At 35.3% G+C, this 26314-nt stretch overlaps 1 protein-coding gene across 1 annotated transcript in view; it reads right to left on the bottom strand.

The window, feature by feature from the left end:
* Positions 1-26314, bottom strand: part of LOC149780279 (ATP-dependent RNA helicase DDX1-like) — a 339496-nt gene that overhangs the window by 42348 nt on the left and 270834 nt on the right. Inside the window, exons 22-25 of the mRNA XM_089937077.1 lie at positions 19915-19988; positions 14214-14286; positions 2651-2723; positions 1465-1507 (exon numbers count right to left, since the gene is read on the bottom strand). Coding sequence (XP_089793203.1) covers positions 1465-1507; positions 2651-2723; positions 14214-14286; positions 19915-19988 — 263 coding nt within the window. The remainder of the gene's footprint in view (positions 1-1464; positions 1508-2650; positions 2724-14213; positions 14287-19914; positions 19989-26314) is intronic.

The following is a 26314-nucleotide window of genomic DNA, read 5'->3' on the forward strand; positions in this document are numbered from 1 at the left end:
ACTCCTAATCTCAGATTTAGTTCATAAAAGCAGTAAATTATTTCTATTTGGAATAATTATCTGTCTGTAATGTCTTGCTAGCGTAAAAGATAGATGGATAACTTAATTGCTGTCACATCAGGCATGTAAATAATGATGTAACAATAAGACAACTTAAGCTATCTACTTGAAGATATGGAAGCACAGTGGTTTTATATGGAGTTTTCATTTTTATCATTAATCTGAAAGCAAACATGGAGAAATTCTAAGAATTACCCAAAAATTCAACAGACCACTATCAAACTCTGTTTCTGTCACAAAAGATGTACAGTTTTCAGTCTGCAAGTATCAGACCTCTCATCTAGCATTTCTTCTTAAATCTGCTACCATAATTTTTAACAAGAGGTCTAACTGGCATTGATAACATTGCCCTGGATGGCATCTACCAAAATGCCAAAGACCTTCATGCCAGAATACTCCCTGCCAAATTTTGGTTGGAACTGGTCTACTGGTTTGCGAGAAGTTGAAAATGGCAAATGTTAAAGGATGCATGATAGATGAATAACAACATCTTTGTTAGCCAAGGTTCTGATGGGTGAGATGGCAGTGATCACTAAAGGTGAGCACTTTAGACCACTCTCCCCCAACAGTCAACACTGACACTGGTCTATCATCACATAATGCGCAGGCAGATCAAAGTCTGTGCTATTTGTCCTAATGATAACTCCTAACAGGCTACACAGATCCAGATCTGCTGGTTCATTATGCAATAGCCGATCTAGGTATATGCAGTCTGCAGTTGATCTGACTTACATGCAAGTCAAGTATGCATGGTAAATGTCTAGCATCCAGCCACTTTGCAATAAAGACATTATGTCCATGATGAATATAGCTGGAACTTACTCAATACTGAATGTGTAAAAATTAATGTACTCAATAATGAACATGTAAGAACTAAATGTACTCTGTACTGAACATATAGGAAATAAATGTACTCAATACTGAACATGTAAGAATTAAATGTACTCAAAACTGAACAAGTAAGAATTAAATGTACTCAATACTGAACAGGTAAGAATTAAATGTACTCAATACTCAATGTGTAAGAACTAATGTACTCAATAATGAACATGTAGGAAATAATGTACACAATATGGAACAGGTAAGAATTAAATGTACTCAATACTGAACATGTAGGAAATAAATGCACTCAATACTGAACCTGTAAGATGTACTCATTACTGAATGTGTAAGAACTAAATGTACTCGATACTGAACATGTAAGAATTAAATGTACTCAACAGTGAACATGTAAGAATTGAATGTACTCAGTACTGAACATGTAAGAACTAAATGTACTCAATACTGAACAATTAATAATTAAATGTACTAAATACTGGACATGTAAGAATTGAATGTACTCAGTACTGAACATGTAAGAACTAAATGTACTCAATAATGAACATGTATAAATGTATAACTTACCTTTTCTTTAACACTAGCTACCAATGAAATGGCAAGTCCCATCCTAAAAAAGAACAATGAAATCTATGTAAAAGATGCAGACATCACAGCTGGAAGGTAATTATTTAAGGATTTTTTGGCTGAAAAATTCATTAACTTTCAAAATATCCTTTTATTTTCTTTCATAAATTGTTTAACAATTTTAAACTGGAGTTAGTTAGTACATATTTTGTAACCCTTACATTTCTGTGAGCTGGAAATTCCCAAATGTATTATCTTCAAAAGTTTAAGATAATTACTGTATAACTGTTGCTTGCTGATGTGAATGTATTTGTGTATGTGCATGTATTTGTATATGTGCATGAGAGAGCTTTTGCTATGGAGTTCATTAAACTTAAAACATTCAATTTTTTTTATCCACACCCCTGCTAGCAATGCATGTTTCACAAAACTGAAAACCAATGTTATTTATCTTGTAATGCCATGCAAAAGGTACCTTAACGTTCTTCTTACTTATTAAAACATGTATTCTAACATGAATCCATACAACATATGGAGATACTTATCTGCACAACAGATATCTTCTACTGGAAGCACATGTCACGTACAGTATTGTTCAGTGAGATGTAACAATGCAATATTAACACATTAATGCAGCCAACAGTGTAGGAAAACACTTGTGTACTGTCAAAATAATGACTATAAAAAAATTGTTCTCATTGGTGACATTTTGCATAATCTGCTCAAGCATACAGGGTTTAACTGCAACAATAGTCAATGGTAAAGTTATGCTGGCAAACCACTTGAAGGAGGACACAATGTCATGTCATAAAATTAAATTCTTTCAATATCACATCAAAGTGCATGCCATAATTTAATTTAATTCCAAAACTCCTTAACATAATTCCATAATTTAGGAGGCTATCAGGGGCCATAACTACACTGCCAACAAAGAAAGCTGGAAATAACACTAATTAAAAGTCTAATCAATATAAAGGAGCACTCCAAAATTTATTTTAAATGACCAGTCAATAAAAAAGACATGCTGTGAAAACCAAAGCTTAAAAGCATGGGCAAGCTGACTTTTAGAAAATTTGTAAATTACTGAATATAGGTAATTAATCACATAGGTAAAGAAAAGAAAATATGATCAATAATAAAATCTTTACCAAATTCAAATACTAAAATAAAAAATTTAAAGTCTTACTTCTCAGCTCTGCCAACACGACCAATCCTGTGGATGTAGTTTTGTTTCTCATCTGGTAGGGTCACATTGATCACTGAAAAATGATGGAAATTTAAACATAAAAAGAGTCTTGTTATTATCAAGTCACAAACAACTATAATGGAAAAAGGAAACAAGAACTCTTTCAGTTCGGATGCCATCCTAACAGTTAAGTATTTTAAACTGTGTTATATATCCAAAAATGTAAAGATTTCCAAGCAGCTTATAGCTCCTACAAAATTGGAAAGAATTATCAGCTGTAATATCGATGCAGACATCTACTGGAATATTTTTTGTAAAATCTATTTTTCATATAGCATCAATCCATGGTCATTTATAATGAGATGTCATTTCTTAAATTTAATTGCACTTTAGAAAATTATAATTCTTTATCTGTAATTATTTGAAAACTTACCTCCAATAAGTACGTAATAAAATGAGTATGAAAAATTACAAAGAATACAGCCAAAGCCCATATAAAAAATTACAAATACAGTCAAAGCCCATATAAAAAATTACAAAGAATACAGTCAAAGCCAATATAAAAAATTACAAACAATACAGTCAAAGCTGATATCAAAATTTACAAAGAATACAGTCAAAGCTCATAATTTTGTTTACAAACAATACAGTCAAAGCCCTCAAGGATGATAATGTCAGTCTGCAGTTGTGGTCCCTAATTGCTGCACTGTAGAACAGTTTCCCTGTATGTGTTGAGTTTAGTATATAACACAGTCTGAAGTTATGGTCCCCATCTGCTTGCAATATAACACGGTTTCCTGTCTGTGTAGGGTTTAGTAAATAACACAGTCTGAAGTTATGGTCCCCATCTGCTTGCAATATAACACGGTTTCCTGTCTGTGTAGGGTTTAGTACATAACACAGTCTCAAGTTATGGTCCCCATCTGCTTGCACTATAGCATGGTTTCCTGTTTGTGTTGAGTTTAGTATACAACACTGTCTACAGTTGTGGTCCCCACCTGCTGCTTGCAGTATAGCATAGTTCCCATGTATGTGTAAGGCTTAGTACATAGCACAGCCTGCAGTTATGGTCCCCATCTGCTAGCATTATAGCAGGGTTCTATTGTATGTATAAATATCACCAAGCTGACATGTACCAGTACCAAACAGTCTCTCATGGATGCCCTGGAAGAATGCCTGAAATCCACCCCTCTGGACAATCAGATTGTGGAGACTGACTGGGTGTCATTCAGAGAGCTGGTCTACAGCAGAGCTTCGGAAATCCTAGGACCCTCAACCAGAAAGCACCAAGACTGGTTTAATGAGAACTGCGACAAGATCAAGCAGTTGCTGGATGAGAAACACCGCCTCCACCAAACCTACCTCAACAAGCCCAAGTCCACCTCCAGGAAAGATGCATACAACAATATATCAGAACTGTACAACAATATATCAGAACTGTACAGCAAAAATGTTATCAGATCTAGACACATGGCTGAGCAGCAAAGCTGATGAGTTCCAATGCTACGCAGACAGGCATGACATGAAGAACTTCTACAATGCCCTGAAAGAAGTACATGGACCTACATCCTCTGGATCATCCCCACTTCTCAGCGCAGACAGGAACAAAATAATTACTGACAAAGAGAAGATTCTTCAACGATGGGCTGAACACTTTGACAGCATCCTGAATTGCCCTTCATCCATCAATGATGAAGCCATCAGTCGTCTCCCCCAATTACCCATCAATGAAGATGACCCCCCAACCTAGCTCCAGACAAAGAAAACGATACGTCTGCTCTCCAGTGGCAAAGACCCTAGTTCAAACTCCATCCCAGCTGAAGTCAGCCGGCCCCTGGAAAGCCCTATGTTGAGACCAACATCACCATCAATAGCTAAAAACTCAACGCAGTGACCCACTTCACCTTTTTTGGCAGCACAGTCACAGAGTGTCACTACTGAAGACAAAGTGAACCTCCGCATTGACAGAGTCAGCTCAACTTTTGGCAGACTGTATGCCAACGTCTGGAATAGAAGAGGCATCAGCATCCAGACCAAAATAAAGGTCTACAGTGCAGTTGTGCTCCCACACTACTTTACACATGCAAAACATAGATGGATGGTGTGCCAGTGCCACACCAGGAGGCTGAACCACTTTCAGACCACAAGTCTAAACAAAATCCTCAACATCAAATGGCTGGACAAGGTTCCAGACACTAAGGTACTTGCCCAAGCAGGTCTAACCAGCATCCACACCATCCTGATGCAGTCACAGCGATGCTGGGTGGGAGATGTTGTACGCATGGCAAACCACTGGCTGCCTAAGAGACTCTTCAGAGGTGAGCTAAAGAAAGGACAGCGATTCCACGGAGGTCAAAAGAAATGCTTCAAAGACAATCTGAAAGCTGCATTGAAAGCATTCAACATAAACCCTGATTCCTGGGAGAAAACAGGATGCGATCAAGTCACTTTGCGTTCCTCTGTGAACAAAGGCTCCAAGTTGTGCAAATCTAGCAGGACAGCAGCTGCAGAACTGAGCAGGCAAGCCAGAAAAACGCATGCCATCAACCCTCCTGGAGATGTCCCACTCATCCCTTGTCCCTTATGCAAACGAGCATTCCATGCAAGGATTGGCCTCATCAGCCACCTGTGCATGCACATAAGAGAACCTGTCCCTCCAACCTTCGGATTACTACAGTGGTCTTTGTCGACTTGATGGATGAACAACAACAATTTTGTATGTAGGGTTTAACAGCACGTCTGCAAAATCTTGGCTATTTAAGAGATGAATTTAGTGTCATTGAGCATATACAAATGCAAACAAGTATGAATATAGTGTCATTGAGCATACACAAATGCATACAAGTATGAATTTAGTATCACTGAGCATACACAAATGCATATAAGTATTAATTTTGTGTCACTGAGCATACACAAATGCATACAAGTATGAATTTAGTGTCATTGAGCATACACAAATGCAAACAAGTATGAATTTAGTGTCATTGAGCATACACAAATGCATAAAAGTATGAATTTAGTGTCATTGAGCATACACAAATGCATACAAGTATGAATTTAGTGTCACTGAGCATACACAAATGCAAACAAGTATGAATTTAGTGTCACTGAGCATACACAAATGCATACAAGTATGAATTTAGTGTCATTGAGCATACACAAATGCATACAAGTATGAATTTAGTGTCATTGAGCATACACAAATGCATACAAGTATGAATTTAGTGTCATTGAGCATACACAAATGCATACAAGTATGAATTTAGTGTCATTGAGCATACACAAATGCATACAAGTATGAACAAGATCAAAACTGACTGTGCAGCTTGAAATGATATCATCATTACATTATGTTTCACGTTACTCAAGTTTATGGCCTGGCCATTATGGTAAATCACAGCGAGAATGGACGGAAAATGATGTGACTGAAACTTCCACCTCTTATTCAATGATAACAAGAACAATTCTTATAGAATTTTATTAATGGCAATAATAGTCATGTGAAAGAATATGATAAATTAAATCAAATCTTTAGTGCTTTGCAACCTGTGGTACATCGGTAATGGAGGTGTTCTGTTGCAGAAAACTGATGTGATCTTAACATTTGGAGAAGAAAAAAAATCACTCAGCAACATGTGGTTTTCTTTGTTTATTTGAAACTTTAATAAATAATCACTGAGTTTTTTTTATTGTTTGAGCAATTCTTCATATCTTTTTTCTCTCACACTTTTCTAGGTAGAGGCAATTATTTGGTGATATATATTTAACTATGAGTGGAATATAGGTATAAGTGACCTAATTTTGTGATGAGAGTGTAGTACTCCTCAAGTTGCATCCCCTCAACAAGTATCATGATTCCAGTTGAGTATAACAGTATTTACACAATGTGCAAAACATCTGAGCTAATTACAAAAAAATTAACTATGAACGCACAACTAATGTACATACTGTATATGCATAAAGAACAAAAGTAAGCCCTTTGAACAACTTCCCCTGGGGGTAGGTGCAAATGAAACTCAACCCAAACTGTTGCCTAGGAACAAGGAAGGAAGAATGGTTGACATTTGATGTGGGTGTGTGTATGTACATGCTTTCATCTGTACGGACACCAATGACATGGGTAGTAAAAGAGCTTACCTTGACTTCATGTGATCTTAATCATAAAAGAGTCTATACTGTTCATGTTACACATGATTTCAGCCAAACATTATCAACCCCAATCTTTCAGTATATTATTAAATGACAGACCAGGGTCTATACTGTTCATGTTACACATGATTTCAACCAAACATTATCAACCCCAATCTTTCAGTATATTATCAAAACACAGATATGGGTCTATACTGTTCATGTTACACATGATTTCAACCAAACATTATCAACCCCAATCTTTCAGTACATTATCACATGACAGACTGGGGTCTATACTGTTTATTTTACACATGATTTCAACCAAACATTATCAACCCCAATCTTTCACTATATTATCACATGACAGACCAGGGTCTATACTGTTCATTCTACACATGATTTCAACCAAACATTATCAACCCCAATCTTTCACTATATTATCACATGACAGACCAGGGTCTATTCTGTTCATCCTACACATAATTTCAACCAAACAATAATCAATCAAACAGCACTGACCCCGATTTTGAAATTCATCATGAGAAAACAGATCATAGCCTATACTGTTAATTCTACATGCATGATTTCAATCAATTTTGATAGACCCTGATCTTTGAGTCCATCAAGAGAAGGCAGATCAGGGTCAACACTGTTCACTTTTTGGTGTCTATTATACTATACTGTATAAACAATCAATACACCTGGATTTAATTAAAGGTAAAATGTCAATACACCTGGAAATAATTAAAGGTCAAATGTCAATACACCTGGATTTAATTAAAGATCAAATGCAATCTTTCCTGTTAATCTGGACTTAATGAAGACTCAAACTTTTGATAAACGGCAGTCAATCTTGGAAATTAGCTCCACATTTTATTTAATGATCTGGTGGTACATGCAAACACAGGTAAATGACAAAACACAGGTAAATGACAAAAGGAAATGCTGACTGTAATACATTTAAATCAACTACGTCCAAATAATATGAGAATGCCAATGATTTTAATGGACCTGAATCTCGTGTGAAGCATTATAGCTATAATGGTCTTCTAGGATTAAAGACAGCAGTGTTACTAAAGTGTGAAAGTCGGTAATAAGGCAATTAACATTTCAAAATGCTGGATCAAAACTCATTAAGGATCAATACAACCATACAAATGTTGAGAGGAGAATGCCAGTGCTTCATTTATAACAAATCTAAATGTACCTAGTGAAATGCTTGACTCTAACTATTAAATGGACACTACCGTAAATGCAAAAGTTAATGGATTTTCAGGGTCTGTATGTGACTTTAATGATGCTAATATATTTAAATATGGAAATAGGATGTCAGAATGATAAAAGTAGTATGGATACAATCTCAGTGAGTACCCCATTGCATGATGACAAACATATAATTGATATGAAACTAAATACAAAAGGTTTTAACATAGGTCACTTAAATGTACAAGGTATAGTGGGTAAGATAGACCAGATTAAGTTAATGTTGTCTTCCAAGGAAAATAGTATATATGTTTTAGGACTCATTGAAACCAACTTAAATGCTAACCACAATAATCTTTTTCACTGTCAAGGCTACAATAAACCATTACCAAGGGAGAGAGACCGCAGGGGGAGGTCTTGTTGTATACATTAAGAAAGATGTAAATGAAGAAAGGTGACTTTTTTGAGTCACATGAAATCTAGAGCATCTGGGTGGAAATTTTTCAAAATAATGCAAAATCATTCCTAGTTGGTTTCATTTATAGGCCATCTTCCTCCAAAGCAATTTGGAATGCTAACTTTTTGAAACAAATGGAAAATGTTCTTGCACAGGACAAAGAAACATATATACTTGGTGACATAAGGACCTTCTCAGTACTCATATAAGGAACAACTGGATGGAATTTATTGAATCATTAGGCCTAGTCCAGATGGTAAATGAGCCAATGGTTACATTAATATCAAGCACTCTTATTGATCACATTTATACCAACCAACCAGACAATATGGCTTGTATTATTGTATCGAATGTTGGTCTTAGTGACCAATATTCTACTTTTTTGATAAGAAAGGCTAAATGCAAGAAAAATAAGAAAAATACACACAAAACTATCACTAACAGATCGTTCAAAATTTTTAATGAAGAACAATTTCTCAATGACCTATATAAAGTTCCATGGAATATGATCCAAAATTTGGATGACATGGGCGAAGCAATGAGGGTGTGGACTGGATTATTTATGGATGTAGTCTCTAAGCATGTACCACTGAAAGCCACTCGAGTAAAGAATGAAATCAACCTAACTGGCTTACTACTGAAATCCTAGATGCTATGAAAATATGAGACCAATTCAAGGGTATGGGAAACCATGCACAATATCAAGTACATGTATGGAGAAATAAAAGAACAAGTATGATTTAAAAAAAACTAAAAAAGATTATTATCAATCATTGTTTGAAAACAAAAAGAGCAAGTTTTCAATGAACTAACTGGAGGAACACAAAGATCAGACAAATAAAATTCACTCACTTCTGGTAAATGACACCAGTCACTGATACAGACACAAAGTTAAAAGAACCAGTGATAGAAAACAACTTTAATGAACTGAAAAAGTTCTGCAGCAGCAAAATCTCTAAGGATGTATGTTTCTCTATCCCACCAGTGTTAAAAAACTTTGTTAAAAAATGTCTCAGTGAACTTGATACCAAGAAAGCTACAGGACTTGATCAGATTGGTCCATGACTCATTAAATCTTCTGCCTCTGCTATTGCAGATAGCATAACATTCATAATCAATATAAGTATTGCAACCTCATCTGTCCCCAAAATATGGAAAACTGCAAAAGTAACTCATATTCACAAATCTGGTTCTAAGGATGATGCTGATAACTACTGGCCAATCTAAATACTACCACACTTGTCAAAATTGATTGAAAAACATGTCCATGACTCATTCATGTCGCATTTAACCAAACACTTGCTGTTACACTCTAATCAATTGGGCTTTAGACAGAAACATTCATGTGAGACAGCCTTGATCTCCCTAATTGATAAATGGCTTCAAGCACTTGACCAAGGTAGAATAACAGGATCTGTATAAATTTTGTAGATTTCAGGAAAGCTTTTGACATGGTGATCATGAAATCCTTTTGAAGAAACTGAAAATCTACCAGCGTAATGAAAGCACAGTTAGATGGTTTACTTCATACTTAAGTGAGAGAACACAACAAGTTTATAGAAATAATGTTCTGTCTGAACCTGGAACAATTAGATATGGAATGCCACAAGACTCAATTCTAGATCCATTACTATTTATTTTATTTATTAATGACTTACCACTTTTACTAAGGGACTCAATATTATCTACAGATCTCTATGCAGATGACACAACATTGTCAGACATCCAAAACACAAAGCATTAACTTGAAATTTCTTTACAGAATGCCCTAAACAAACTGGACAACTGGTGCACATGCAATGGCATGGTGGTAAATACTGGTAAAACTAAAATATTACTTATCTCAACATGACAAAAAAGGACAAATCTTGATAGTGATGAACTATATCTGACATGGAAGGATACAAATTTGTAAATGGTCTGTTAAGACAGACTACTTGGTGTTTTGGTAGATAATAACCTATCCTGAACAGAACATATCAAACATATCAGTAAAAAAAAGTCAATTCAAGTTTATGGCTTCTTAGTAGGATAAGACATTTTCTCCCTAAAAGGCACAGAAAACTATTTTATTACAGTTACATACAACCCTATTTAGACTACTGTAATACAGTATGGGGTAATTCAAATGATACAAACATAGCAAAGCTGGCACATCTTCAAAAGAGAGCATTTGGGCTAATATCAATCCAGAAAGAAAGCAAGGAACATTTAGATGGTAAGTTAAAAATATTGCCTATTAATGACCGAATCCATTTGAGAAAAGCCAAATTAATGCACAGGATATCCAATAATAGTGCTGCTGAATATTTACAATCACTATTCCAGTATAGACTAACTTGCAATACTCCCCACCTGTGATCCATGTTTACCAAACAGTATAAAATTCCCAAACTAAATAAGGAATTATTTTTAAAAAGTTTCCAATACTCTGGAACTTTGCTCTGGAATAGTATTCCAGTTGAGATTAGAAATGCCCATTCTGTTTCCTTCTTCCAAACCCAATATATCCAGCGGTTTCAGAGCTGCAACTAAAATAAATAAATTCCTTTGTTGTTGGAAGGAATTTCATGGATTCTCCCCATCAGATATCCCACACAGTCCTGAAGAAGATGGCTTATATGAAGGTAATGGAATTCCGATGGATGAATTTGTTCGGATGGCTATTGAAACATATGACAATGAACAATGCTGAGCAGCTCTAAAAAATGATGACATTATTGCTGCCGTAAAAATGGATTACGTTTCAGAAGACAGCATGTAAGACAACATAACTGATACTGATGCTAATGATGAATCGGAAACACTACATCTGCCATGTGTTTCATGCAGAGAGACCTTTTCAATGTGCAATGGTTTGACAAGATTTTTTGTGCAATCAAACTCAATGGTAATATCGGAAGAAGCACATGGTCACTTGGAAATGTTGCAGTGTCTTCTCCTGAGAGAACAACTATCAAGGCTCAAACAGAAGAAGCTTGCATGAAGTTCAGAAATGCATGTACTCTCATTATCTCCCATACCCACTTGTTGTGCTAACAGCATTTAATTTTAATTAATTTAAATTTAAATTAAATTAAATTTTATTGTAATTTTATGCATTGATTATGCTATAGATAATAATCTCAATTACATGTATATATATGTCATTAAAATCTTTTACTAGTACATGTATTTGTATCTTGAGAGAATTCATAACTTGTTATCACCGGGACGTATTTTAAATCTATAGCACTTGAGCTGACATTATTACAATACCTTATTGTAAGAATCATTTTCTTTTATTAGCTCATTAGCATGTGTCAATGTATTATGCCCTCATTAATCATATCAGTCGCATATCTCTTGTTCACTTTTATGTACTTTGCATGATGAATTCTGTCACTAAATACATGTACTGTTTAAACCAACTTGTTGACAGGTTTTCATTTCCTTGTGAATAGCCCCATCCCCTTGGTAGCCTCAATAAGATGGGAACAGACTGACCAAAATCTAGGACAACTTAAGTACATATACTTGAAGCATGTAAATAACATTCTGAAGAAGAAAAAAAAAATCGGAAAAAAAAATCAAAAAAAATATCGCAAGAAACACCAGGCAAATGCAACAAGAAACCAGCGATGTAAAGCAAGCAGGACCATTCCCAAGCTCTCCTTCCCACTAATGACAGCCAACCATTCAAGTGTAGGGACCTTTATGGACCCACAGATTGAGGCCAAACTATCAGGGTTCCTTGAATCCTTAAAAGCCTGGGGGAGGTGGCACCATCCCCTTCCCCAGGAACAACTAGCAGGCTGCGGTGCAGTCAGAAAAATGTGGCACATGCACAATTGTGCGCACGCCACTAAACTCAACAACAACAACCATGTGCTAATGCCAACATTGAATATCGTAGTCAATGTTTTTCATATTAGGATGTGACCGATGCAATATTTTATTGTGGATTTTGTTACACAAAGGTACCCAAAATGTAATTTGTCAATATACAAGTGTATTTCACACTGGTTTTGTCTTCATGTGCTCAAAATTTCCATTGTTTGTTTTCTCAAAGTGTAAATGCTACTCACTGATGACAGGTCACCCCTTACTGACGAATTTAACTTGTATCTTTTTTTCCGACCCCCCCCCAACACTTGTCTCGACAGCTGCCTATGTCGACAATATTTCCTCGGGCCCGAGGATGTCGACATAAACAGGTAATTTACAACTAACTTGAAAGCATTTAATATCTTCAGTTAAAAGTAGCACTAATTATTAAAAGGTTCTTCTTGTCTTAAGAACTGGCTTTTTTCAAGTTAACATATATTAATAGCTCTTATTCACTGAAATGTGAATAGGGTAATGTTAACATGCACATGGCAAAATCATTAAAAGATGTTGTTTAAATCTTGGTACATAATTGCTTGGTATTTAAAATAATTATCTTTCCATAAATTCCATTTTCCCACTGCTGCAGTCTATCCTTCTTATCTTTTACAATGTTGTATATTTGAGTCTTCCCAACATAAATTGTTTCTGCAAGAACTCTCAAAATCCCAATACTGTCAAATTAAATAACTTATACTTTTTCTTCTAAATTATTAATTCTCTGTTAATGCGATGAAATGGTAAAGTGCTGTAACGATTTATTCCTATGTTGCTAATTATTGTACTGTAACTTAATTATGCAGACAAAACTTCTGCCTTGTTGATAAAGGCATCGATAAATGTACTGTCACATGACTTTTTCTGGTTGTTGTCTGGTACTCGGTTTTGTTAATTTCACTCTGTGTGTTAATCCATCCACAAAATCTATATTCAACTTATGCTGATCTTGACAATTACATCTGGTCATAATCTGCTGTGTGAAGCCCAAAACTCTATCACAACACTGTTGACCCCAGTAAACGTCGTTGTTATTGACATAAGATTAACCTCAGTGGTATATGTACTTTAGCCAACACTTCTTTCAGTAATGATAATCTGATTACTTACCATACCACATGAATTAAATACTGGTTCTAGATATGTATTAAAATAAAATGTCTCCACTTGTGGGGGTAAATTTATCATTTTTGCACTAATGTTCTGGCTGCTGATCATGTCAGATGGCTGGCCTTTCTTTTGGGGTACTTTTGATAATAAACTTGTTGGTGCCAAAGGATTCTGGCCATAAAAAGTGGGTGGCTGCTAGTTGGGTGTGTCTGTGGTGCATTCATTAGGTGGACCACTGTACTGTGTATATTCTGTTGTGTAAGGAATTATGTCATACTTGTGTGAACCTGCAAAAGTCATCCATCCTGAGGGCTGGGTATGTAAAATTGACCCGATGAGACCTCCTGTATATCACAAAAGGCAAAATAATGGGAAGCAACCTTTCTGCCTTGAGATGCATCTATGATGATCTTCCAGTTAAGACTGTCTTGAACTTTTTTAACTGTGTTCAGTTTGGATAAAAAATCTGGACTATTTTAAGGCTTTTACCTTTTTTGCCTTTATCTTTGTTTTTTATGTCTTTTTAGGATACCTAAACTAAATTGGTATTATATAACCAGGAATGTGCTGATATGCTGTTAAATCCTATGCATACAAGCATAATATATAAATACATGAATGAAAAAGTGTTTAGCATGGAAAAGACACTACCAATGATCGTTTTCTGCTTTTGAAAAAGTGCCCAAACCTAACAAAAGAAGATGGAATTTTTTTATTCATTCAGAAAATGTTTATTTCTATAACTTATTTTAGACAGAAACTACGGTAAAATCTCGTATTTATATCCTCGTGACTCACCATAGGGAAGTCCGGATACATCAATTCCACGAGCAGCAACGTCAGTGCAGATGAGGAAGCGAACCTTTCCATCCTGGAACAGAAGATGAAAGGTATGAATAACCATATCTATCCATTAACACAAACCTACCAGTACATTAAATTGTGAACAGCTAAGAGTAACAAAAACACAAGAATAGGTTCGGCTAGCGTGGGTACGTGGGAAAGCCTGCCAGTAGCTTCTCATGGGTCGGTGGTTCTTCCCTGGGTTTTCCAGGGTTCTTCCTCCACCAATTATACTGGCTGCCATGTATAGCCTATCTTGTGCTGAAAAATGGCGTTAAACCCTAGAACAACAACAACAACAAACACAAGAATACACACCAACCTATAAAGTTTTAAGTGATCTTTGATTGCTTGGGCCATTAACTATGTAAAAGTATCCTGCATTTATTTTTTAAATAAAAAGTTACATGTTAACTGCCGAACAAATCATTTTTCATGTTTCAAGTAAGATATGAACTATGTGAATGATGCATAAAATATCAAGAAAATATTATTAGTGGAACATAGCTAATTCAATACTGTATGCTACCCACCATTTTCACTGTCATATGAATCTGAAGAAGTCAACCATTTGTAGGTTTTGAAATTCTAATTGTGTCATTATCCTTATTATGATTCAAGGCAATTAATGAAATTAGAAAGGTAAAAAGACAGCCTTTAAAGATGAATCCATGAAAATGACATTTAATGCTATCTTTAGGGTGACACTGGTCAGAAAAGCACCTCACTGCTAAATTTAATACATTGAAAGAAAAAAAAATTGACCATATATTTTTATATTAAAATTTATTTTGCCTTTATCCATGGCATTTGTGGATTTTCATAAAGGATTAACACAAGTGTACACATAACACTACAACTGAACTTTATAAAGAAGAAAAAATATATAAACTTTTGGAAATGTAGATGATCATAATTTTCTTAGTAATGCAATTCAGCTTTTATAACATCTGACTAAACAAAAGCACAATATTGCTACAATTTGCATAAAATTATTAAATACTTTCAAATATTTTGATTTTTACACAAAAAAACTCATTTGTCTTGTGCAAATATTACCATATTGGTTTCCACTCAAGATGGATGGCTTTGCTCCATCTAAATACTTACCTGATGATCACAACCAGCTTAATTCAAATGCATGCTGGGATATTGCAATTGTTGATAGATGCATGATGCATGATAAGCAAAACACAATGAACACAAAGCTCTCCTGGCTGTAATTTATGGAGATTAAAGCCAGATATGAAATCTCATGTTTCATTTTGGTGAACTGAAAGCAAACCTCTTACTTAAATCAGTGGATGATATAGTGTTACACGAAGCCCACCCCCATGCCTGAGTTTGTAAAAACAAGATTTAAGATAAATTTTGTGAAGAAAAATATGAGAGATTTTTCACCTAACCTGCAGTTTGTTTAAATAAAGAAAACTGTCATATTTTCCACAGCTTCACACTTAATGCATATGGAAAACTGTCATCACTGTGCAGTTTATACAGGTAATTGTCAAAGAGATTATTACAAGCTACAGGTGCTCAGAGATAAACAAGAACCATTCTATACCTTTCAGATCATGCTGTGTCATATGAACAACATGACTGCTGACTTTCAAAGTCATGGACACAGTCATGTTTTTAAAAATGCCATTTCTATCTTCTTTATAAAAAACAATGGTCTCTTGAGGGTACTTACACTCTGCTGTCTGAAAGGAATTTCTAGGAATTAAAGATAAGATGATTTCTTAGTTTTAACTGGTGAGTGGTGAAACCATCTCTGATATTCTTGAGCAACAAGACTTTTTAATTAGCAGCTTGGCAGACATAATGGATTTAAGATCAGCACCATTTTTATTTAGGGAAAACGTGACACCATTAGAATACTTTCAGTGCAAGCCATGCCAATATAATCATTCATTCAGGAGAATTTGTGATTTTCAATATGCTCATTGTGGCAGCCATACCATATATCTGCAGGAACCATTTTTATTACTAGATATCATAATAAGTCTTTTGGTGAAAACTCCATGTCAATGCTACAGACTTTGTGAAAAAAAGATCTTCTTAATAGTCACCATGTGTCCATATTGGTTGTCAAGTGAACATCAGATTCATATTGTTTTGGGCTCATCTTGATGCCATAAAAAGACTTTTGGTGAAAGCCTCATGTGACACTATGAATTTCCACTTGGGAGAAATAGCTATAATACAATATTCAAGATGGCTGCCATGATGGTTATATACATGTATGAGGTCAGATCAGCACTGTTTTCATTCAAGACCAACTAGACATCAAAGAAGTCTTTTGGTAAAAATCCAGTGTCTATATAGCTCTCCAGCTAGGAGAAGCACTGATAAGATTTTCAGGATGGCCAGTGTAGGGTCCATATTGTTTATCAGATCAGCACAAGATTTATTTAGAAACAACTCGACACCAATTTAATCCTTCCAGTGAAAAATCCAAGCTGATAAAAGTCTCCATTCAGAAGATATAGCAATAACATTATTTTCATGATGGCTTCTAAGGTGTCCATACTTTATGTCAGATTAACACTAGTTTCATTTAGAAGCAACTTGACATCATTAGAAGTCTTTCAGTGAAAATCTCATGCTGATATGACCATTCATTCAGGTGGAGAAGCCATAATAAAATTTTCATGTGGCCAGCCATTTTGGTTGTCAGAGCAGAACCATCTTCATTTAAGACCAACCAGATATGATGAAAAGCCCATGTTGGTCCAGTCATAAATAGCAATAACATGACTTTTAAGATACATATTAGATATGTAGTGGAACAATTTTAATTTAGAACCAACCAGAAATCATTTCATTAACTTCCACATCAACATAAATGACCTTCTGCTCAGGAGCAGCAATAACAAGATTTTTAAGACTGCTGCCGTGGTGGACATATTAAAGGTCACATCAGCACCATCTTCATTTAGGACCAACTAGTCGTCCCACAAAGTTTTCTTTAGTGAAAAACCATTGTTGATATGACCATACATTCACTGTGGTGGCCACATTGTGCAGCAACCATTTTCATTTAGAATAGCCCTTGGAATGAATGTCGTGTAAAGTTAAGGGGCGTTGCAATAATAAACATGCGCTGATGGATGGACGGATATCAGATGTGGAATGACAGACTACAGCAAGTCAACAACTACAAGTTAATACTGTATCCAATGAATTTTAAACGCAGAAACTTTATGTAATTTTCAGTTAATGTCTGTGAGCTTGTGTGTGTGTGTGTTTGTTGATGATATATGACTGTGCAAAGTCTGCCTGCTGTGTATTGTTTGGAAGTGTATTAATTGCTTAAAAAAATACTTTATTTTCTTTAATTGAAATGTCATCACATATAAGTAGATAACTTATTTTCAACTGTACAACACCCCTTCCCACTCATCTGTAAGATCTGCTGGTATGCCATTCCACAGAATACTTACAATAATAAGAACGGTAATTTTTTTTTGTCTGTCAAGTCCATTAGGAAATTTTCTGACAGAGAAATTATCAGTAATGAGCATACATAATGTACACAAAGGGGAGAAACAAAAAACTCATTTACCGTTACGTAAATCTGAGTGTTGTGTTGAAGAAACAACATAAATTCTTGCTTATGAGATGAGTCCAACTGCAAATTGCACAGACCCAGATCTGTCACATAATGCATCAGCAGATCTGGGTCTGTACAGTGTGTTTAGAGTAATTAGTATAACAAACAACATAGACTGTAATCTACAGTAGCATTAATGCTACAGCAATTCTGGATCTCTTTTGCTTTTAATCTGAATTGACTTATAAGTGAATACATACGGTAAGTTGTTTTTTTACAATCTGTTGCTGTTTAAGTCATCTTTATTAAAGATTACTGGGTAGCTTCTGATCAGAGGCAATGTTTCTCTGAAAGTTTGATTTCACTTCATTCATAAAATGCCAACATTTTTTTATTACAATAGTTGGAAAGATAAAGTTATGAGCAGTGTAGAAGTCTTTTGAAAGCAAAATGTTGATCTTGGGAAGTAAGAGCTATCTGCAATGTGAGCAAAGCTAAATTTCAAAACTATTGGTTAATGGAGTTTGATTTTGTGAAACGTAGCAGCAGAATAACATACAGACAATACACAACTACAGAGCTCAATGCCAAAAGTAAGTAACCCGTTTAAACATGCCCATGCAAACAATGTCACAAGATGCTTTTCTACTGCCATATTTTGGCACATACTTTTTAAACTTATTTGATTATTTTCAGGAGGGAGTGTGTTTCTTCCAGAAGAACAAAAAGGAAAAGACTTTCCCAGCTATATCAAATGATAGGATCATGGCACTAAACCTGCCAACAGATGCGGGCCCCGAGTGGCCGAGTGGTCTAATGCACCCTCCGTTACGGATCACTGCCATCTCACCTGTCTGCGTGGGTTCAAGTCTAGGATTTGGCCAATGTGGGTATGTGAGAAAGCTTGCTAGTAGCTTCTCGTGGGTCGGTGGTTCTTCCTGGGGTTTTCCCGGGTTCTCCTCCACCATTAATACTGGCCGCCATGCATAGCCTATCATGTGCTGAAAAATGGCGTTAAACCCTACAACAACAACAACTGCCAACAGATGTCACATTAACTCCTTGTGAAATATTACATTTCTTGCATTGTAACAGCAATGTAACGGTATTGTAACGACACTGTAACAGCTTTATTTAGCCTCAACAGTCATGACTTCTTATAAACTTCTTTCATTTCACAACACTGTGTAGTACTGTGCTGTGACTCAACTAGAAATGCACACAAGAAACTGGTAACTTGTGCATCTATCATCCTGAATACTAGTAACACATTAACCCCTAGCGATGACTTAACGGGGTAGGAGGTAGTAGCCTACTGCTGAACTCTGTAGCGTCATGGTCATGCAGGATACACTAAAGTGGGTGGTATTATAGAAAGGTAGATAGATGTAGCTCTAATATGATACCAAATAATCTGGAATATCTAGTTGCATGACAAAATACAGATAAAAAAACTCATTTTTTGGACCCGACTTTTTTCTGACCAAAATTTACCTGTGGTCAGAATCTGATTTTGTGTCTGGATTTTAGACTTTTTGGTCTCAGATCTAAGGCAAACCGGTATGAACTGCAAACAGACAGATGAGCCTTTGCAAAAAGTAGGATAAGATGGGCATGGGCATTTGGAATAAAGAATGGTCTTGATACAAAAATAATGGCTCCGTTTAGTAAAAAAAAAGAAAGAAAAAAAGAAGTCCAACTTTTACCCTTCTGCTCATGCACAAGTCAAACAGCCCATGAAAAATGATGTTTCTAACACAACTAGGCAGTATGTTATTGAAAGATCATCGAGGATTTGGTGTTTTTGGATCTGTTCAGAAATAGCTTTCAAAATGTGTTTCCTACTCGATTTTCAGGCGAAAATGACAAAAAGCTCCAGGGGTTAATGCTTTAACATGTGCATAAAAACTATACAAGATGGCATGGGTAGGGTAAAGTTACAGACTTTATTGATGCAGTTATCATCCGCATATAACGTGATATAGTACACAGCATGATTGCTGCCTGTGGACTTCAATCATTGTGTGACAGCCAGGTTTCAGATTTCACTTTATAAAGTTTTGAAAAATTATACTGTTTCTGGATACAGCTGGTTTTTACCTTGAATTTTTGAAGGTTTCCCTTTCTCTCCTGTGGTTTCCTGTCACCATGGAGACACACACAAGATAATTTTCCTGAAAAAGAAAAAAACTGAATGATTGGTAGAAAACAAAGCAACAAATGAAATGCTGAATTTATATTTGCACACCAGATGTATACCATTTCAAGTGAAGACAAATCAGACCAAAGAGTTTATAATACTCCATTATAAACTTGATCTGTTAGTGCAGGGTAGGAGCTCACTAGATAACTGCACTTATGTTGCACAAATCAGGACTGTTAGACTACCGTTATGAATATAATTAATGAACCCATACTGGTAATTATTTTTTTAAAAATCATTTTTTCATGATTTTTAAGTTGGGGCATGAAATTACAGCAGTTTTCCAAGCACTATAAGTGTTGGCTCACATTGAGAACTTTTATCCAACCAGTCATTCAAAATATTGTATCTTCAAAAAAAGGGACAGAAATGGAATTTGTGCTTGTTAAACAGTGCATTTTGATGATGTCACCGAATTTGAATATTCCTTGAATATTTAATCACTTGTGCATCAACACTGCACATAAATTACAAATTTAGCAATTCCTTGATGATTTGTAAAAAAAAAAATTCCCTGTTAACACATTAACCTCTAGCAACGACTTAATGGGGCAGGAGGTAGTAGCCTACTGCTGAGCTCTGTAGCGTCATGGTCATGCATGATACACTAAAGTGGGTGGTATTATATAAAGGTAGACAGATGTAGCTCTACAATGATACCAAATAATCTGGAATATCTAATTGCACTACAAAATACAGATAAAAAAAACTCATTTTTTGGACCGACTTTTTCTACCAAAATTTGCCCGTGGTCGGAATCCGTTTTTGTGTCTGGATTTTAGACTTTTCAGTCCCAGATCTAAGGCAAACCGGTATGAACTGCAAACAGACAGATGAGCCTTTGCAAAAAGTATGATAAGATGGGCATTTGGAATAAGAGTGGTCTCGATACCAAAAAATGGCTCCGTTTAGAAATATAAAAAACTTTTACCCTTCTGCTCATGCCAAGTCAAATAGCCAATGATAAACGATGTTTCTAACACAACTAAGCAGTATGTTATTGAAAGATCACCGGGGATTTGGTGTTTTCGGATCTATTCAGAAATAGCTTTCAAAATGTGTTTCCTACACGATTTTCAGGCAAAAATGTCAAAAACCTCCAGGGGTTAATGTGTTAAGGGACTACTTTTGTTAGTGAAATTTGTAAATTGGGTTTATATAAACTTTTTCAGAAATCAAGAAATATATTTAATCTTAATCTGTTTTCTTCAATATTTCTATTTGAAATATGCATCATATGCAATGATAATATCAAGTACATGTATTCAGCATTACAATAATGCTCTACTTCTATTTGAAATATGCATCATATGCAATGATAATGACAAGTACATGTATTCAGCATTACAATAATGCTCTACCTGTATTAACAATACTCTCTCCCTTTCTGCACTAAACCTATTTGACCACTGTCACTTATACATTATGCACTGAAATTGTCGCTTCATGCATTACTGCATTGAAATTGTTGTTACTTCATGCATTATGCATTAAAATTGTTGTCACTTCATGCATTATGCATTAAAATTGTTGTCACTTCTTGCATTATGCATTAAAAGTGTTGTCACTTCATGCATTATGCATTGAAATTGTTGTCACTTCTTGCATTGCTGCATTGAAATTGTTGTCACTTCATGCATTATGCATTGAAATTGTTGTCACTTCTTGCATTGCTGCATTGAAATTGTTGTCACTTCTTGCATTGCTGCATGCATTAAATTTTGTGTCACTTATGCATTATGCATTGAAATTGTTGTCACTTCATGCATTACTGCATTGAAAGTGTCACTGTATGTGTGTATGATTTGGATTTTTAATGTAGCTTTAACAATTTTTCAGTCATATCGCTATGATATCTGCAGTGTGGCAGTTTATAGTGATGTCTAGTACCTGGGCATCATGCCGCAAACAGGTAGCATGATGTCCCGCCCAGTCACATTATCCTGACACCAGGCCAACCAGTCCTAATAAACCTCTTAATGCTGAGCGCCTAGCGAGGCAGCTGTTAGTACCATTTTTATAAGTCTTTGGTATGAATCGGAAAGGGTTCGAACCCATGACCTCATGCATCCAAGGCGGAAATTGTCACTTCATGCATTACTGCATTGAAATTGTAGTAGTTAGCTTAAATAGGGTATCTCAGCCAAAACCCTATTTTGTATTGGGACGACAGCATGATTACCCCACCTCCAAGGCCCCGTTAGTCTAACCAAAATAAGCAAACAACTTTGTTGAGGCAACAGCATCAATTTCATTACTGATTACCTGACAAGGACCTATCACTGAATCATTTATCATTGTCAATACAAAATAAGGTTGGCTTAGATACGTCCATTTTAGCTAACTACTGTTTTTTTATACTTGAAATCATTAGTGATTTATATTTATTTAACACAAAATTACTACACCTAACATTCACACAAAATTACTATTCCTAACATTCACACAAAATTCCTATCTGCTATTAATAACTTTGCTGGGATTTGCAGTCACATGTCTGTCTGTTATTAATACGCTATTATTAACTTGCTGGAATTTTACAAAAAAATTGATAATTACATATACACAGCTGAAATATTTCTGATATTCATGCAAAATTGACATGAATCACTAGCAATGAATTGTAATAACCAATCTAAAAAGCCCACCTTACTAAAATCAACACTATCAGACTTTTATATCCTAACACAAATGTATTTATCCCATCAGAGCAGTATCTTTTATTATCAAAATTACAAAGACCAGATTTTATGACATCAGTCTCAATCTTATGACAATTTGATGTTATTGCCATCATCTCTACATAACTAGAAAACCCGTCTAGCGCAGCTTTGTAATTAACAAATCCTATCACCTTACAGACCACATTTTTTTAATTCCCTTAGCTCATTTCTTAACTTTATTATCAGCTACTTTTAGACAGTACATTTTACTACGCAATTCAATAAACTCTATGATAGGAACCAAAATTGTCTCATGGTACATTAGCCATTTTGATATCTCAAGTACTGCCATACCTACATAAACTGGCTTGTTCAATTTCAGATTTATCTTTCTTCGTTGAATGGCTACTAAATTTTCATTAAATATTTTCATACTGACAAAATCATTGGATGCTACAAGTTTATTACGACATTCCACATTATTGATGATCTCAGTACTGACTCGCTTTCTTATATTTTCTATGGTCTTTCCAAAGACGCTGTCATTCATGAGCTTGAAAAAGTTTTTTTAAAATTCTTTTTTGGTATCTGCTCATCGTGCTGTGTTTCAGTCTATATAACTCTTCATCCACAGTGATTGATTACATTTTAGCACATGATAAACTTTTCTTAATTTTAAAACTGCTTGTTTTCAAATTTTATAATGACAAATGTATCTTCATTTGTCAAGCAGATTAGAAACTAATTTTTTAACAACATATTTACCACTAGTGCTAGAACTAGACAAATAAGTTTCTCTGCTCATCAGATAATAAACTGTAATCAATCAGCATCGACTCTGGACAGAATGGATAGTCATTATGCTTATCGTGTAGCTCAACAGGATAGTGAAGATCAACTTCTATGAAATAACTACCGTATTTACCGTATGTTTTCGGACACCGTTTTTTGGGGGGGAAATATAACATTTAAATGCCTTGTAAGTTTTTGGACATTGCTTCTCTATAATATTTTGTATGATTTATGTTTTTGGACACAATCTAGGAAGATCTGCTGCGTCATTTTATTGTAAAATTCACAGCGTGTTTACCATTAATTTAACTGATACAAAGTTCGCTTCATTTGGTCGCCAATTATTTAATGTGATCATGAACTTCCATGAACTAATATAAATTAAAATTTTTAATCATATGTATGTATGTATGTATGTATGTATGTATGTATGTATGTATGCAGATAGATAGATAGATAAACATTATTATATTAAGCCATACACAATAATAACAATATCAAACAATGAAAAGAAATATGATTTAATGCTGTAATATATTTAAATATATTATGCAATATCAAGTAGCTTGTCCATAGGGTTTTTTAGGTCCTCATGCAAACAGCCCTCAAATTCTGTATCACTATCATCATCCATATTGTTTAATTGTTTGTCATTTCTGATCAGCATGTTTTCACTTCCACTTAGATTGACATTGATGCTGCACACCTTGAAAGATTTCATTATCATTGTGTGCTTTTCCTTCAACGTGTCCATGGCATTTACAACCCAGTCCAATACAGTCTGTTTGCTGGCTGTCTTGATCCGTCCATTGCTGCTTTCATCAGATGATTTTAATGCATTTGTAGCATCCCAGATGTATTCTGTCCAGCTGCAGCGGAGGTAGCTCTTGACAGGTTTATTGATGCTCACATCAAGAGGTTGCAACTTGGATGTGCAGCCTACTGGTAATATTTCCGGCAGAACATTTCTGTGCCGCAACTGTTTCTTCACGTCATCAGTGTTGTGAGCCCAGGACAAGTCCATAACTAATAGTGATCGCTCTCTTCTGGTGAATGGCAAATAAATTTCTTCAATCCATAGCAGCATTAGCTTTTCATCCATCCATGCTTTCTCTTGAACTGCGATAATCCACCCTTTTGATGGTTTTATAACTACATGTCTCTTTCCCTTGAAAATAATCATTGCAGGTAATACATCAACAGAACCTGCAGTGGCTAAAACAACAGTAATGTGTCTCTTCTCTGCTCCAGTTGTATGAATCAGAATGCTTTTCATTCCTTCTTTGTCCACCGGTTTCTCTGGCACAAGATCAAAGTACATCGGTGTTAATATTCCATGTTAATAATAAACTTATTGTCAAACTTGTTCTCCTCACGTCTATCCATCACAAACTTGTGGAACGAAGCAATCTTTTCTTCCAAATCCTTGGGTAAACGTTGGGCAAGATAGGTTCTGCTTTTCAGTACAAACCCATGTCTTTTCATGAAACTCTCTCTCTAAGGATGACTGGCATGGAATTTGCTATCCCGAAATTCTGTTGAGACAAGCTCCTTGGCATATATACATATTCCCTCAACACTGACTGGAATTTGTAAGTCACGCTGAGTGAGCACCCATTGAGCTATCTTATCATCCATAGCTTGTCCATATGAAATGGGTCGTCCACACTTAGGCAAATGTCCGTTCAAGTTCAGATCTGCAGAAAAGTCAATTTTCATCCAGGTACTCACTGTGGATTTCAGAATCTTGAATTTTTCCGCTGTAGGTCTAATTCCCAGATGTTTTGCATTGTTAATGATATCCTGCTTTTGCTTTTATTTATAATGTTTATAGTGACCACATACAGAACCGGGTGGAGCACTCTCGGGTTCAAGATAATCAGATTTGTCATCTAGAGCAGCTTTCTTTATAGGCGGTTCTTTTTGTGATGCAACCTCAGAATCATTCATTCGAGCTCGCTTCTGTGGACGGCCTGCTGGCCTCTTTGGAGATGATTTCAGCAAGTCCCTCCACGAACTAGGCAGTGCCTCCTCGCTTGTTGTATAATGTAAGATAAACTTATCCATCAAAATTATTACAGTACTAAAAATATTATGTTTCATAACAGCAGCTATACAGTATATAAACTTTTGATAGTGGTGGGTATTTTTACTTTATAATGTGGTCTGATAAACTTTATTTTGCATAAAATGTATCTTTTTTTGTGAATACTGCAAGCATTGTCGCAAGCTCTATTGATTTATCAATCGACGGAACTACACGTGGCATCCACAATGCCAATCATGAAATCACAAACTGAAAATCATCAGCAGCAGTTCTCATCAGACAATCCTTTTGATCAGCTCAGTTAAGTATAAATGTTTGTTTTATTCCAAGAAATACCTTATTGTAGTCTCTGCAAAATCCGAATATTGTGCAAAGTGGAAGCATCATTGTTATTTTTATGTGATTTATCTGTGAATGCTCTTCGTTCAGCATAACCTTTGTTGTACGTTCCATTTCTAATATGTATTATATTTATTATCCTGTTTACTATGGCTAACATTTTGGTTCCAGTAGCATCAGCAGCTGGTGCAGTAATTCCAAGAAAATTACAAACTGATATTAGATAAGTCATTGCTGTACCTACATCTACAGCTGGTGCAGTAATTCCAAGAGATAAAGCGTTTGTGACAAAAATAGTTCTCACTAAAGCTAGATCAGCATCAGCTGCAATTGCATTAAGATAATTAAATTCTTTTGAAATAACATTTCCAGTTTCGGTATCTTTTAACCACAGCATATTTGTTGCGACATTTTCAATTACTTTAGAGAATATATTTCCGAAGTAACCTCCTACGA

The sequence above is a fragment of the Sinohyriopsis cumingii genome, chromosome 16, assembly GCF_028554795.1.
Source record: "Sinohyriopsis cumingii isolate HCF-2022 chromosome 16, ASM2855479v2, whole genome shotgun sequence".
In the NCBI taxonomy this organism is placed as follows: Eukaryota; Metazoa; Mollusca; class Bivalvia; order Unionida; family Unionidae; genus Sinohyriopsis; species Sinohyriopsis cumingii.